The 17,455-nt window shown below is 48.7% G+C and overlaps 1 protein-coding gene across 1 annotated transcript in view; it reads right to left on the reverse strand.

Moving 5' to 3' along the window:
• Nucleotides 1–7,670, reverse strand: part of LMTK2 (lemur tyrosine kinase 2) — a 75,590-nt gene extending 67,920 nt beyond the window's left edge. The window contains 1 exon segment of the mRNA XM_070362765.1: nt 7,275–7,670. Within this exon segment, the coding sequence (XP_070218866.1) occupies nt 7,275–7,362 (88 nt within the window). The 5' untranslated portion in view covers nt 7,363–7,670.
• Between the last annotated feature and the right edge of the window lie 9,785 nt (nt 7,671–17,455).

Genomic DNA, 17,455 nt, shown 5'->3' on the forward strand with positions numbered 1-17,455 from the left:
CTTCCTCCCACACAAACACAGCAGCCCAGCCTCATCCTGAGAAAAACATCAACACGCACCAGCTGGGGGGATAATGCTACAAAACACCCGACCAGTACTCCGCACGGTGTCAAGATCACCAAAAACAGGGAGCAGACTGGAGGGGCCCAAGGAGATGTGACGACCAGACACACGTGGGATCCCGAAACAAGAAAAAGGATGTCAGGGAAACAGGAAAGAAACCTGATAGAGTCTGGGCGCTGGTTAATAACCGTGCATTAGAACCAGCTCCTGGTTGTTACAAATGTCAAAAGGGAAAACTGGACAAAGGATACACAGAGACTCTTTGTACCATCTTTGCAACTTTCCTGTAAATCTAGAATTGTTCTAAAAGAAAAAAATTTACAACTAAAAATAAAACAACTATAAACGGCCTCCTTCTGGGTGAGGGACAGGGCTGGCTGAAGGTAAAGTTAAGAGAATGAGAGGCTCTAAGCTGACACCCTCTCGTCTTAACTCATGGACACTTGAGTACTGGTCTGGGGGAAACAGTTCTCCAGCACCACCTTCATCAAACTTCAGCATCACCCACAAACTTCAACTAAATGTGAGATACCATGCAATTACGAGCAATACTGAGGCTTGCAATCCAGGTGAAGAGACAGGACTTAGAACAGGTGGTAGGAAAAGTCATGTCTGACTCTTTGCAACCTCATGGTCTGTAGCCTGGCCAGGCTCCTCTGTCCATGGAATTCTCCCGGCAAAGAGACTGGAGTGGGTTGCCATTTCCTTCTCCAGGCGATCTTCCTGAACCAGGGATCAAACTCTGGTCTCTTGCATTGCAGGCATTCTTTACCATTTGGGCCACCACGGAAAGGCGGGGGGAGAGATAAACCAGGAATTTGGGATTAACACATTCACACATATTTAAAATAGATAACGAACAAGGACCTACTGTAGAGCAGAGGGAACCCTACTCAATATACTGTAATAAGCTAAGTGGGAAAAAAAATCTGAAAAGGAATAGCTATATGTATAACTGAATCACTTTGCTATACACCTGGAACTAACACAACATTGTAAACCAACTACACTCCAAGTTATAATTTTATTTACAAAGGTGGTATTTAATAAATGCACATGGTAGGCTTGTACCACAAACCCAAACCTTTTTTTGATGACACAGCTCACCAGTAAGTTTTCTCTGTATTTCTTCCATTTCTTGTAAATTTGTTTACAAAATCATACAAATGCATTCGTGTACCAATGTATTCTATACCTTCACGAAAGCCAACATTAAGGATGAAATGAAAATAAATTTAAAAGTTCCAATGTCAAAAAAAGACCAGTTTTCATCCTGCATCCCCTGGAACCTCCTGCCCCACAAGGGGACACTCTAGGGGTTCATTAGGGGAGGTAAACACTAAAGTGTTAGTTGCTCAGCCGTGTCCAACTCTGTGTGACCCCATGGATTGTAGCCGTCCAGACTCCTCTGTCCAAGGACTTCTCCAGGCAAGAATACTGCAGTGGGTTGCCATTCCCTTCTCCAGAGGATCTTCCCGACCCGGGAATCAAAGCCAGGTCTCTTGCATTATAGGTGGATTCTTTACCATCTGAGCCACCAGGGAAGTCCAGCAATCACTAAGCCTGGGCAAAGAGGTCTTAGCAGGGAAATTGGGGTTGTAGAGAGGTTTAAAAGAAAAGACAAAGACAAAGAGATGACAGCACCTAAGACACACATGGCGAAGAGTCAGGCACCTGCTAACAGAATGTGAAGCACTGGAAGACAGGAATCGCAGCAGCATATTTTGCAAACGCTGAGCAGATCAGTTTAGCTAGTAAGAAAGTGCCGTGAGGGGAATTCCCAGGCAGTCCAGAGGTTAAGACTGCCCCTTCCACTGTAGAGGGCCCAGGTTCCACTCCTGGCCAAGGAACTAAGATCCCACAGGCCTCTTGGTGCAGCCAAAAAAAAAAAAAACCCGTGATGAAGTGGGGTGAGCAGAGGCCAGGGCAGCAGAAACCCAGCTGCAATGACCTCTCTGCCCAATGCTGCCCAAGCAGGGGCCGTAGGCTGGAGGCCGGGGGCTACCCAAGCCCCACCCCAGCACAAGGGGTCTGATGTGATGGTAACTCCAACCTTTTAAAACAAACATAACATAGTAAAATGAAAATGTGCCAAGCTGCCAAAAACAAAATGGAAGGTTTACCACCAGCCGGCTGAAGCCCCAGGGAGGCAGAAGGGGAGCAAACCGCTCTTATGCAGCCAAGAAGAAACGGCAGAGGCTTTCAGAGGAGGAAAGGCGCACACCAGGCTGTGGGTTCAGGCACCTGAGATGTTTGGCATCAGCTGTTCTCATGTTTCCCCACTTGAATCACAATAAAGTCAAATGAAATTCGCAATCTCTGCACTGAGCTAACCTCTGCACAGAACCTTCTTGTGAAAGATTGAGGTTATTTTTCTGATATGACTGTTCTCTCTGTGGCAAATAACTGTAATGCCAAGGCATGGTTCCAAATTAGTCATTCGCTACAATTTAAAAATACTTCACTCCAATATTTTGCCCCGACATAGATTTCACTGCATTTCTTCAGGGTTCTTACAGTGTCTTCATATGAGGAGTCACAGAAAAATAGAGATTTGAATCGAAAAACCACCTCAGATAGAGTAGTCTGTTTTCTACCAGGAATGCTTGTCCAGCTTCTCCTTTCTATAATATCCCTTTCCCCATGTCTGAGTAATACATAAAAATTTCCGAGTGAAGCAACACTAGAAGCCTGCAAACACACATGATTTTAAGAGTGAGTGAGTGAGAGAGAAAAAGCAAGTCTGTCACATTCATCTCTCCGAATGACATTTTCTAAGGGGAAACCTCAGCCCTGGGCTGGTCCGAGCACAGCCCGGGTGAACCTGCTGCCTTCACGGATGCTTTCTGCGAGTGTACAATTTTTGTTTGGGATCAAACCAACTTAGATCACCCGCGGTTCCTTTAAATAAGTTAAAACCAGCAGTCGTTCACATCCAAGAGCTTTAGTCATCTTGACATTCAAAAACAGGTTTATTATATAAAAGAACACTGATCCAGATCATCTTAAAAATTTCTAGCATAATTCCCCAAGGCTGTGAATTTCAAGAAGCAACACCACCAGCCTATAGATCATACTTCAGTAAGCCAGATTTCTCTCTAAAGGATCTCATCTTCACCCATCACAACTTGTTATTTTGAGAAACAAAGACTTTTTTTTTTAACATCTGTAAGTTTCAGGCACTCCATGTTTAAGCGGCTCCCATGCTGAGTTCCTTCTTTGACAACAGCGCCTACCATTAGTCAACTCTATGATGACCCACCAAATCTACAAAGAAATCTACGCTGTCAAGGGCCTGACCTGTAGCAGACATGGCTACCCTGTGATAGCAACTCCTTAGGTAAATATCATCACTATCCCTTTTTAAAAAGTTGAGTGAGTACTAAGAAGCTCGGAGAGGTCAAGTGACGGGCCAAGGTCTTAAAAGCTATTAAAGTGGCAGAGGAAGGTCTCATACCCAGACCAACTCCAAAGGCCAAGTTCTGGCTGCAGGACCTACTCCTCCTGTGATTGGTACTCCCAACCAGGCTGAATTTTACTCCCAACCGGGCTGAAAAGTTGGATCCTTTTTATATGCCTGCCTGTGGGACTTTTTTGAGGACTTGTCTGTTTAACCATTTCAGAACCCTGGGCATCCCCTACGTGACATTTACATTACAGGGCGGTTTATTATTATTATTATTAAATATAAAGCTGCTATCTCTATACCCACAGGAGATACAGAGGGCCCAAGGACTCTAAATTTCAAGAGAACTACATCAACAGTTAGCAAAACTGCAGAGATTTGATAACTTCAATGCTGATGCTACAAAGTTGCTGGCCCTATTTCCTATTACTAGGCAAATAAGAGTACTTATTTAACCCCAAAGTATCACGAATTGAAAGCAATTAACAGCATTTCCAGCCTAAATCAGATCTCAAGCCTCACAGTCATGTAGACTGACAAGAATCTGCACGAAAAATCTGCTGAAAATAATTTTTCTCAGAAGCTGTTAAAACAAACAAAAATTCATACTTTAAAGAGCACTTCCTTTACTTCAGAAATCTTTTTCAAGACACAAGCTTGTTTGTTTAATCTAAAATAAAAGCCCAGGTTTCACAAGCTACTGTTTAATCAGTAGCTGAGTCCCACCGGGTTCACAGACTTCTGTGAGGTCCTGTATCTGGAGCTGCTAAAAGCTTCCTCTGTGCTCTGTGACCTAACATGCCACAGAACAATGCAAGTGGGTTTCCCAATCTCACCACTATCCTGGTATTAATAACGAGCGGTGGACTCGGAGGAATGCCTCACGTGTACCCGATCTTTCTTTACGATGTGAATTCAGAGTCTTGCAAAAGGCACCTAAGTATTTTCCAAGAGAAGAAAGGTAGGAATGACCGGACTGTAATCTTAGTTTGGTAACTGAAGTGCTTGAGTGTGTCTAAAAAACATTCGGTAACTGAAGAGTGTGTGTAAAAAACAGTGGACTTCCTCTCTTTACATAAGCTTCCTAAGTGAGGACCAGCTCTTGCAGAAATACATATTCTCAGAAAAGGAGCCCCCCCCTACTGAAGAGTGTGTGTGTGTGTGTGTAAATAACAGTGGACATCTTCTCTTTACGCAAGCTTCCTAAGTGAGAACCAGTCCTTGCAGAAATACAGATTCTCAGAAAAGGAGCCCCCACCCCAGGGAGGACATAAGGGATGTTAAGTGATAAAGAGATCCACCGCCGCAATTCAACCAAGAAATGCCTTCGTGCCTGATGGCAAAGGCAATCTGCATATTCACAAAGCTCACCATGACCGATGGGTAAATGATCTTTTTTCAACTTCAGAATCTAGAAACAATTTTGGATGACAAAGAAATCTTTGGATAAACGAATTTCGATTTAAAAGCCCAATTTTAATTAACCATCTCATTTCCCCATGGCAAGGGCTAAATTGCAAGTACTTTTTCAAACCTATTGTTGATAAGCCATGCTTTCTCCAAGACACTATTAACTAGTTAGAACTTTAAGCAGCATTAAGATCAAGGGGGCAAAGACCCAACACAGTGGATCTACTCGAAATCTGAAAGTGGCCAGACTTCCCTACGTAAGGAGTACAGGCCCCCAGTTAATGAAAAGCTTTAAAAGTTACTGTTTTCAATGTTTAACTGTTTTTTTATCTCCCATGTATGTTCCAGAGGGCTTCTTCTTTCTTGATCACCGAGCTCAAAGGTTTCTTTATTTCTCTTGATCTAATACATCTTGGTCAAGAATCCATCTCCATTACAAATATTAAAAATCTCTTTTGAATGGAAATACAAACTCCCAGATCTATGTGAGATTGTGCTTCTTTCCCAATAATTTAACCCGGGCAAGTACTTGTCATCCACATGCTGCAAGTCTCACCATAACACCCTCCAAGCAACAAACACGAAGGGAAAATCTACAAGAGCTGTTATATGTCACCAAATAGCTCTTTATGTTTTTTTTTAATGCCAAGATTTGATATTTATATTTACAGATTAATTTTCCCGATTGCTGTCTCACTCCAACAAAAACGTCAATTTTTTTACTCATACCTCGATAAAATTTGAAAAGAAGGGAATAAAATACATGTTAAGAGATTTATAGGCAGACACATTTCCAAAGGTTCCTACATAGAATCTGTTCTCCAAAATATGTAAAAGTTCGATGAACTGCAAAGTCATCTGGACACTTCCTGAATCCCTTCTGCATCCACATTCTTTACCCACTATCCTACTCTGCAGCTAATTTTCCATTTCACCATGAATATCTTTCAATATCAACATTGACATTCCTCCCTATATTCTTTTATAACTTCCCAGGTACTTTCTGGGACTCTTACCTGGGCTGCCTACACACTCCTCATAATGTTCGCTCCTCTTATCTATCAGATCAGAAAACAGCATTCACCTCACAAATATCTGATTTAAGGCAGTGGCTGAAATTTAGTGATACACTATATGTTACAATGATAACAGTTAATACTCCACTAAAGGGCACTCAATGACATGACCTGGTGTGTCTCTGGAAACAACTGTATTAGCTTCCATTGTAGATGTGCTTGAAAAATATGTCTTTACTAGAGACAGTACCTTCCACGTTCTGTACCCAATTAACATCATTCTAAAATAACTCTTGACCTCAAGAGTATTGTAAACAGCTAAGAGACTTGATATGGTAAAGCAGAAAAATCACACAAGTAGAGGAATCTAAGACCTTGGTTTTATTTGTGGCTCCACCTACAATTTAGCTGTGTCACCTTGGGTAGGTCATTGGACCCCCAGGGCCTCACTATCTTCAATTGCAAAACGATAAAAATTGGACTAAATTTTCTTTAAGGCCTCTTCCATCTCTAAAATTCCATGATTCTGTGAAATTTCAGTCTCCTCTCAATCCAACGATCAGTAGCAGCAGATAACAGCAAATTAGCCTAGATTATTTTTTTCCTTAAAAGAAAATTATCCAACTTGATATGTTTTCCTGGATTGAAGTTTTATAGGGAAAAATAAACCACAAACGAAAACGATGGGAGAAAAATAAAAAGAAAATCACACACTGACATAGCTAAAATAGAAACTTCAATCACCCCCTGGGCCATTTTGTCAATAGTTATTCAAAGGCTGCTACTCTAATCACTGGCTTCCTAAAATAAAGATATTTATAGAGCTGCTTCCTTCTCATCCCCAGAGATCCAATTCTAATAAAAAGCACAGCGTTTTGAAATCAATTGACAACTTCGGAAAGAGTTGCAGGGAGCGAAGGAAACTCTGCGAAGCTCTCCAAACTCATTTGCATTTAAAAGTACGATTAGGGTTAAGAAACGGTTCTTATTATAAAATGTGAGGGGGGGGGGAAGCGCAGGAGGCAGGTGACATCTGGGGAAGGAAGCAGAACTGCCGGGAAGCGAGGTAGGCTGAGGACCTTCGGGCAACAGGTCCAGAGCCGGGACCGCAGCCTACCCCGGGGAGGGGCTGGGGGCTGCCGCCCGGCTAGCAGCCTTCCCGGAGCTCCATCCGCAGCGCCTCGCCCCCGCTTCGGCCCTGGAGAGGCAGCCCGCCCCCACCTCACGCCCCTGCGGCAGAACCTCGCCTCAGCATGGGCTCCGCCGGGCCTCCCGCCCCGGGCAGGCCCTCCGCTTCCTCGGCGCCGAGGCCGGGCCGGGCCCGCCGCCTCCTCCCCGGCCGCCCCCCGCCACCGGCTCCCCGCCCCGGGCCCGCTCACCTGCACCTGTTTGCGGAAGTGGCGCGGCCCCGGCGCGGCCCACGGCCAGGAGCAACAACAGCAGCAGCGGCGGCGGCGGCCCCGGCATCTCGCCCGCCGCGCGGCCCCGGGGGCCGGCTCTCGGGTCGCCCTCCCTCCTGTCCGTCGGTCTGTCCCCCGGTCGGTCCTGCCTCCCTCCGCTGCCTCAGCGGCACCCGCGCCGGCTGCTCTCGGGCACGCGTCGCTTCGGCCACACCTCAGCCCGGCTCCTGGTCCGCGCCCACCGCTCCGACCTCGGAAACACCATCCTTCCCGCCCGCCCGCCTGCCCGCGCCGCCGCCTCTCAGCAACAGCAACGGCAGCCGCTCTGCAGAGCCGCGGGCCCCGGCGGCCGCGCTCCCACCGCCATGATGGGCTGCGTCATGTGACGTGGGGGGGGGGGCGGGACGCCGTGATAGACAGCCCGTCCCGCCAGTCGTCAGTTCCACACCGGCCCGGGAGACCCCGCCCACCGCCCTGGCGGAGGGACGGTGGCCGCCGGTGCGCCCCCTGCAGACACAGGCGTCCATGGGCAGCAGGGGATGCCAGCAATTATTAAAAAAAAAAAAAAAATTTTTTTTAAAGCTAAGTATAAGAAGACAATGAAAAGCATCCAGAATCCGTCCTGAATTTTTTTCTCAGTATTTTAAAAATGTGTAAAAATAGGCCCCTTTTGTCTTCAGCCTTTTTTACTCGTAATAGGCGTTTTAGACTCTTCTTAGGTTGACCTATTCAGCCACGGAGGAGCTTTGGGCTTTTTTATTTCAGTTCGACAAAAATAGAATTCTGTCTCCCCTCGCGCCCTCTAATTCGGCTCCTGAGATCAAGATATTCCCCTTGACAAGAGTGCCCTTCCTGTCCTTTCTTTGCCATCTGGCACACTCCCTTTCCAAGGTGGAAACTCACCTGAAGAATACAGTCATCTAAGGAGGCCTCTCCCAACCCCAGGAGAAATGACTGTCATCTCCTAGTCCCCACTGCTATCCCGGCTGCCAGGCTGTATGGTTCCGGCGACTGTAAGCTCCCTAAAGACAGGAACAGTGCATGTGTCAGCTGTGGGTGCCTGGCATCGGCAGGAGGCCTGGCTCCAGGAGGCATTCTCTACAGGAGTAGTGCCTGGCCTGGGTGCCCGCCTCTCCCCACCAAGAGACAAGGCCCAGCCAGCAGGTGAGGAGAGACCATCCTGCCACAGAAAGATGAGAGAAAAATTATTTTCCAGGTAGAAGTAACAATGAGCAGAAGCTTGGAAGCTGGGAAAATGCTGGGCTTTTCCAGAGAACACACTCATAATCCAGTGTGTGCATGAGAGGGACTGACTTGAATCTTATCAGATGGGGCACTACCAACTGGCTGCAGGGGGGCCGCCCCAGTTCTCCGGACGCCTCAAGTCCATCTTGAATGCCAGCTCTCTGCGGTGCTGATCCCTTGAGGACACACAGACCATGTCCAGGGAGTATTTGTTGGACATATAAGGCAAGACAATAAACACCTAAGTAAACAAATAGCTGGAATGTGGAAGTGCTGGGTTAAAGCATCCATGGCTGTCTGCTGATCTGTATGTGCAAAAGGAAAGGAAGGCAAAGGTCGAGAAACGAGACACAGTCACCTGTTGTGCTTCTACTTTCTACTGGGATCAGGAAGCTCCGGACTTTGAGTTTCAGGGAGCCGGCGAATGCTCACGCTGTTGTCCCGGGAGGAGTCCCTGGATGTGTTCACAGCAGTGCTGGCCCAGCCAAAGCCCTGCCTCATAATCTTCGTTGTTAGTCATAATTAAAGTGTGTTCCAACCACAACACATCAGATCACAATCCCAAAGCAGGTTTCGTTATTATTCAAGTGGCCCAAAAGTTTTTTAGAAAACGTGTTTCCTTTCCACTTCACAGAAGAGGGGTTAAGGTACACATTCCTTGGATGGTGTCTAATGGAAACCTTTACCCAACAAACTACCTCACTGCTCACACCTTTGCCCAGTACTTCTCTTGAAGTCTTGAAGACTTCCAGTTAGAGAATTTACAAAGCAAATGAGAACCTGTTTGCTTTGTTTAATTTCCTCTAGGAGTCACAAAACAGCCTTTGGAACAACTTGGGATTGGATCCCTAAAATGAGGAGCCACGTCTTCAGCATTCCTAAGGCTGTTCTCCCCTGCGTCCAGTCCTTTCCAATGTTTCTTTTAAGCCAAGCCACCACTTGAATGACTACACAGCCATTGTCTGTCCTGCCGGCAAGCTCAGGCCGAGGGCTGGATTCACGGGATATAGATTTTGTTTAGTACTGCAGAAGCGTGCATCTCTGGGGATCTGGCATTCAGCAGGTACCCCAAATGTTTGCAGGGCTGAACTGGGTTGAATGGGTGAATCCAGAGGGTTCTGGCAGTGGTATCTATAAGGGTCCTGTCAGTTCAGTTCGGTTCAGTCGCTCAGTCGTGTCCAACTCTTTGCGACCCCATGAATCGCAGCACGCTGGGCCTCCCTGTCCATCGCCATCTCCTGGAGTTCACTCGAATTCACGTCCATCGAGTTGGTGATGCCATCCAGCCATCTCATTCTCTGTTGTCCCCTTTTCCTCCTGCCCTCAATCTCTCCCAGCATCAGAGTCTTTTCCAATGAGTCAACTCTTCGCATGAGGTGGCCAAAGTACTGGAGTTTCAGCTTTAGCATCATTCCTTCCAAAGAACACCCAGGGCTGATCTCCTTTAGAATGAACTGGTTGGATCTCCTTGCAGTCCAGGGGACTCCCAAGAGTCTTCTCCAACACCACAGTTCAAAAGCATCAATTCTTTGGCACTCAGCTTTCTTCACAGTCCAACTCTGACATCCATATATGACCACTGGAAAAACCATAGCCTTGACTAGACGAACCTTTGTTGGCAAAGTAATGTCTTTGCTTTTCAATATGCTATATAGGTTGGTCATAACTTTCCTTCCAAAGAGTAAGCGTCTTTTAATTTCATGGCTGCAGTCACCATCTGCAGTGATTTTGGAGCCCCCAAAAATAAAGTCTGACACTGTTTCCACTGTTTCCCCATCTATTTCCCATGAAGTGATGGGACCAGATGCCATGATCTTCGTTTTCTGAATGTTGAGCTTTAAGCCAACTTTTTCACTCTCCACTTTCACTTTCATCAAGAGGCTTTTTAGTTCCTCTTCACTTTCTGCCATAAGGGTGGTGTCATCTGCATATCTGAGGTTATTGATATTTCTCCCGGCAATCTTGATTCCAGCTTGTCTTCTTCCAGCCCAGCATTTCTCATGATGTACTCTGCATAGAAGTTAAATAAGCAGGGTGACAATATACACCTGTCAGTGGTATATAAAAAGATAGAAAATCCTAAGTGTTGGTGAGAATGTTTAGGAATTGAACCCCTGTTCTTTGCTGATGGGAATATAAAATGGCATAGCCGATTTGGAAAATAATCTGACAGCTCCTCAAAATATTAAACATACAGTCACTACACAACCCAACAAATCTATATATGTACCGACTATAAATGAAGACATATGTCCACATCAGACCTTGTCCACTGATATTCACAGCAGCATTATTTATATTACTAAAAGATGGAAACTACACAAATGTCCATCAACTGAAGAATGAATCGACAAAATGTTATATCCTTGAAGTGGAATATTATACAGCAATAAAAAGGAGTGAAGTGCTGATACATGTTACAACATAGAGGAACCTTGAAAACATACGCTTAGTGAAAAGAGCCTGTCACAAAAGTTCATATATTTTATGATTCCATTTTTATAAGGTATTCAGCTTAAGCAGATCCATAGAGATAGAAATTAGGTGTGTGACTACATAAGGCCAAGGCAAGAAATGAGGATTGACTGCTAATAGGTATGGGGTTTCTTTGGGGGCTGTTTGAAATATTCTAAAATTAAATAATGATGATCATTGCACAATTCTGTGAATATACTAAAATCAATTTTAAAGGAGTAAACTTTGTGGTTTGTGAATTATATCTCAAAGTTATTATTAAAAGCAAAGGCTACATATACTAAAAATCAATTATGTTACTACATTTACTGTTATGTATGCTTCGGGGTTATTTACGTCTATCATAGCTATACAGCAGAGACGCTACATAACACTGTACTGCTGCCCACTTCTTTCCAGCTCTGACTCCCGTGCTGTCATGCCTGTAGCTTGAGTATTTACACGATGGAAATTGGCAAACAGTACCAATCAGAGCTCTTTTCCCCCTAGAGAACCACTTGTTATTGGTCTTGCCATAGGGCACCTTCCATAAGCTCCCTATGACTGCCCCTTCCTGACCTGAATCCTTTCTGTAGTTGCATTACTTTAATTCGGCTCTGAGCAAATAAAGAGACCACACAGCTTGGAAGTCACCTCCTCCTAGTCCTCCACCACTGAAACAAAGGCCACGCACCTTATCCCCAGCCCTCCTTCTAAATGCCTTTGTGTGACATTCTCACCTTTTGTTGCCTTTCAGATCCTTTGTCTACAGCTGAGTCAGGGACAGCTCACCGGAAGTGGTGGCCATTCAGAGCCTAGAGTCACCATCCATTTATGGAGGCGGGGAAGGGCACCAATATGGTAAAATGAATGAATGAATAATGCTATCCACAAGATAAGTTACAGGATTTATAAAAACTACTCAACAGACAGTGAGGTTCAGGAAGGAGATACCACTTTAAAATCACGTTATAAGCATATTTTCCCCCAAGCTCAACAGGGTGAATGCCTTCTTGTGGAAGTGAGTTTTACTCACCAGTGACTTATGAATCACTTTCTATGTGTCAGGTGCTGCTCTAAGCACTATGTAAGTAATAACTCTTTAAACTTTAATTTTAGGATATTCTCATCATCCCTAAAAGAAACTCTGTACACGTTTGCGGTCACTCCCCATTGCGTCCCTCCTCCTAGTCCTCAGAAATCACGCCATCTACTTTTTGTCTGTATATGACGAAGACATTAGACAGATGGACCCTGAGTCTCTAAATGACTTCGTGCAGCAGAGCTCCCAACCCGACCTGCCACCACATTAGACTGTGCCGTGCCGAGCACGCCTGCTCAAAAGTGTATGACTCTTGGCGACCCCGTGGACTGTCCCTCCAGACTCCTCTGTCCATGGGATTTTCCAGGCCAAAATACTGGAGTGGGTTGCCATCCTCCAGGAGATCTTCCTGACCCAGAGATAAACATCTCCTGTGTCTGCTGCATTGGCAGGCAGATTCTTCACCACTGAGCCATCTGGGAGGCCCTTTGTCTCTATGGATTTACCTACTCTGGGCATTTCCTATAAATGGCATCATTCAATACGTGGCTTTCTGTGACTAGTGTAAGCTACTGACGTTCCCTTTTTACAGACGAGGAAACTGAGAAACAGGGGTTAAGTACTTCAGTGAAGGTCACACAGCTAGTAAGGGGCAGAGGTAGGATCCAAACTCAGGCAGCCTGGCTCCAGAGTCCTTGCTGAGTTTCAAAATGAAAACTGAATAAAGTCAGGGACTTCCCTGGTGATCCAAGGCTAACACTCCACATTTCCAATGCAGGGGGCTCGGGGTTCGATTCCCGGTCAGGGAACTAGATCCCACGTTGCCGCAACTAAATATTCTGCCTGCCACAACGAAGATCAAAGATCCCGCGTGCTGCAACTAAAAAAAATCGTGCACGTCGCCACGAAGACCCAATGCAGCCAAATAAATAAATATATATTTATTTAAAAACTGAGTAACGTCAAAAGCATATACTGAAGACCTTTTGTGGATAGGGCTGTGGGCCAAAGTGCCCTACGTGCGCCCCCCCAGGCCCTCTTAGGGCTGCTTTCTGGTGGGGGCTGAGGTCGGGGTGGGGGAATAAATGGTACCTGCAGGCAGTAGTTATTCAACAATTTAAATCTGTCCACTGCGAGAGACAGAAGCTCCCCCAGCGATGAACGCTCGGGTTTCTTTTCTCTTTGGCCTGCTCAGCAGCTAATTCCTACCCCTATTGAGAACGCAACTGATAGGAACCTTGGCAGTCGGGAGGTCACCTGCCGCCATGAGGTCACCTGCCGCCGTGAGGTCAAGGGAGCAGGCGTGCGCTCTGGGCCCCAGCGGCCAGGACACAGCGCACCAAGGTGGTGTCGGCAGCTGCGTCATCCAGACTCACGCTTCCCTCCTGCCCGGCCCCCTTGGTGGCTACTTGTGCCCAGGCCCGAGCCCGGCTCTTCTGTGGCTATCCACTGCTCTCCTGCCACTTCTCAGCCCTATGCAGCCTCTCAGAGCATCACCAGAGGATCCTTGAAACCAAGTCTCCGCTACTTCTGCCAGGATCCCTGGCGGCTCCTCCTTGTGGGTCCAGCCAAAGCCGCGGGCCTGCTCTTGGATCAGACCCTCAAGAATTTGTCAAGCGTCAGCTACAGTTGGTCCTTGCCCTGGGCAGTGAGAGAACATGCTGGGACATCTCGGCTTGCTGCCTCCCGTGGTGACCTGTCCCTGTCACTGTCTGACCCCTGACTCCATGCCGTCATTCCGCAGAGCCGTTTTCACTCTCTGAGCTCGTCGGCGTATTGCCTGTCAGCCTCCATTGAAACAGAAGTCCTGTGAGAGGACCCCTCTCTGTTGAGTTATCGGCTGCATCCTCACTGCTGGAACGCACCCGTCACCAGTGGATCTCCGGCCACCGCTGTTGAGTGGCTGTGGGTTCGTGGCGTGTCGGGTCCCAGGTGGGCTGACGCCCAAGTGTCCAGCCAATGCACCACCTCACAGCCGGCAGGCTGAGCTAGAGGCAGGGCTGGATGGGCACCCACCCCCTGACCCCGGAAGCTTCTCCAGAAAATCTGGTGCAGGTTGAACCCTCTTACCCTTGTTCGGCCAGATACAGGGTTTTACTGTGATGCCTTCTGCTTCTCTCTGGGCTTCCCAGGTGGCACAGTGGCCAAGAATCCACCAGTCAATGCAGGAGACACGAGAAATGCAGGTTCAATCTCTGGATCGAGACGATCCCCCGGAGTAGGAAATAGCTAGTTGCTCCAGTATTCTTGCCTGGAGAATCCCATGGAGAGAGGAGCCTGGTGGGCTATGGTCCACAGGGTTGCAAAGAGTCGGATGCGACTGAGCACACACCCTGCATCTCTGTCACCTCCACTCCGCTCTCACCTGACCACCGCCGCCCCGAGGGTCACCACGTCCCTCTGCACCTCTCCCTTCTGCCCCCATCCACCTCCCGCAGCGTCATCTTCCCAGGCGAAGGGAAGATGCGTCACCACTCTGCCTAAGGGCATCACCTGCGCCTGTCCACCCAAGGCCTCCTACTGGACAAGCCGGCAGCCCTTCCTGCCTCTGTTCTACTCACATGGAGCCTCTCACCTTGGAGGTGTTCCGTCCACCTAGAAGGCCCTTCCTTCTTGCTGTTGATGCAACTTGCATCTGCTCTCCACACGCCTCTTCAGGTTCCTCCCCCAGTGTCTGTGGACTGAGGGCTTCTCTCAGGCAGGGCGTGTGCTCTGCTCCTCACCCATCGTTCACTGGTGATGTCAACAAACGTAGGAGGTGGTTGTGATGCATTGGGCTGGGCTCCAGGCACCAGAATGAACACGAAGACAAGGCCTCTGCTGTCGGGAGTTAGTGTTCTGAGACAAGGAGAGCTAGGCTGCTTCGGGAAGCCCTGCCTGGCTCAGCGTCCCTTGCCCCAAGCCCGTAAAACAGAGGCTGACATACAGGGGTGACCACCTGCATCAGCCCCGCCAGGCCGGCCTGTGCAGGGGAGTTTCACCAGGGCGGGGCTGGCACGTGAGCCCCGGGTGGCTGGGCAGGTCGCGTGGGGCCTCACCCAGACCCATCAGCTGGTGAACGTGATCCTTCTTTGGCACGGGGCCAGAAGGGGATTTCACGAGGCGAGGCGTGGAAACTTCGAGGCAGAGGGACTCCTAGCTTTCAGCAAATACCACCCAGTCCCATCTGAGGTGCCTGAGGTGTTCCAGAGAGGGGGCAATGGAAGGGGAACTTTATTTTATTTGTCTGACCACAAAGGCTGGGGAAACAAAGCCTTGATGGGACCCCAAAGACAGTGACAAGTAAGGAATCAGCTCTCCCAGAACCAGACTGGCCAGAAAGGGGGCTGGAGTCACCCAGATAAACCACAGGCCGCTGTTGGCAGCTGGTGCCTGATCCTGCGGGGCTCTTTGGGACTCCTTGCCCAGTAGGAAGCCTCGGATCACGAGCGGGCCCTGCGCTCCACCCCAGCTGCCGGGGGCCCAAGTCAGGGTGGCCCAGGTGACTTCCTGCACCTCCCCGTGCCCCACCTGCTTGTGCCTGAGGCTGTTTAGGGTGGTTCCAACGTCCTCCGACAGGTGTGGTTCCTTCTCTGATGCTCAGTGATTTTATCACTTTCTAGCACAGGGAGCTGTGGCCATTTTTTAAATTACCAGGCTTGATTGGAAACGGCCTTTTTACTGCTCCTTGCGCATCCAGTTGTAACCATGAACCGCGGCTCTTCCGCAAGGGTGAGTGTGTGTCCCTCTCTCCGATTCCAGGGACAGACAAGCCAGACACCGCTGAGGATGCTCCGTCATGAGCTGTGTCCTGGGAGACACACGGATGTATCCTGTGCATTACTCCACTGCATCCCAGAAGGGCCCTCTGGGACTGGAGCCGTGCCCGTATTACAGGTGCGGGAAGTGGGGCGTTTTAGTTTTCCCTGAGGATGAAGAGACTGTGGGATGCCCTTGGGGGCAGAGCTGTTTGTTTCTGGCTGTTCTGGGTCTTGGTTGCAGCTCAGGCTTCTCTAGTTGAGGGCAGTAGTTGCCTCACAGCACGTGGGATCTTAGTCTCCCAACCGGGGATCAAACCCGTCTTCCCTGCTTCGGAAGGTGGATTCTTAACCACTGGAGCACCAGGGAGGTTCTCGAGCAGCTTTTGATCAGCAGCAGGAAGGGCTCACAGGGAGGCTGACCTTCCTCCATGAACTTCACTTGGGTCCAGGGCCACAGTCTCCCTCCTCACTCCTGCTCTCTTCTTGGGGGAGAATGGCCTTGTCCCAGCTGTTCACCTGTCCTCAGGGACTGCAAGGCTACCACCAGTGGACAGGTAAGGCTCGTCTCAGTCCAGAAGGGCTGGTGGGACCCCAGGAAGGACAGGGCAGAGGGGGCCCCGGCGTCAGGGACCGACAGCAGGTCTGTCGTAGGACCTGAGAGGACGAACCACCTCCAGCAGCCCTTCAGCTGGAGACGGAGATTTCTGGCTCCTGGGAATGCCGGGCGTGGGTGTGTGGACACCTCCGGGCACCCCTGGAACCGGCCTTTGTCCTCCTCTGCCTGTGCTGTGTTTATGTGGGTCATGCTCGGCCACACCCCAGACTCTTTTGAGAACAAGCACCAGGGATTTTCTTCTTATCAAGATGGATAAGGAATAGGAGCCACGTAAGCTAACGATTCCCGGGCAGAAAACCAAGCGCGAACTCCTTTACCCTTCAAGAAAGCATTTCAAGGACTTCCCTGGTGGCTCAGTGGTAAGGAATCATTTGCCTGCCAATGCAGAAGACATGGGTTCGATCCCTGACCCGGGAAGATCCCACATGCCTTGCGGCAGCTAAGCCCGTGTGCCACAACTATTGAGCCTGTGCTCTAGAGCCCTGGAACTGCAAGCCCTGAGCTCAGGTGCCAACTCCCGAAGCCCTTTCGCCTTAAGAGCCAGAGTTCTGCAACAAGACAAGCCACTGCACTGAGAAGCCGGTGAAACTAGAGAGGAGCCCCAGCCCCCCGCAACTGGAGAAAAGCCCGTGCAACGAAGACCCAGCACAGCCAAATGAAACGAATAATAAAATAGAAAGCATCTCAAGGAAAAGACTCGAGGCCTCCTGAGCCATTTATATCCAGGCTGGTGAGAGAGCTGAAGGAGGCGGGGACGGGGACTGTCCCCAGAGGTTGCCTTGGCTGATGAGAGGCCTGGCCAGGGAACCCGGGTCCAAGAGGGCTGGCCGTTTGGTACCCAGGAGGGTCTCACGGCCTTGCACCAGCCCCGAGCACAGAGACGCAAACGGGGAGGCATAAAAACCAGAAAATCACAATTGCACTGAGGCCACATGAGAAAGGGAAGTGTGAGGCAGGAGACTGAGCCTGGCCAGAGGCCAGAGGCCAGAAGGCCTTAAAACACAAGAAGAGGGATCAGGTAGAAGTGATCGGACTGGAGTGACCACATGAACGAGGGGAAATG

The sequence above is a fragment of the Bos mutus genome, chromosome 25 (genome assembly GCF_027580195.1).
Source record: "Bos mutus isolate GX-2022 chromosome 25, NWIPB_WYAK_1.1, whole genome shotgun sequence".
Taxonomy (NCBI): domain Eukaryota; kingdom Metazoa; phylum Chordata; class Mammalia; order Artiodactyla; family Bovidae; genus Bos; species Bos mutus.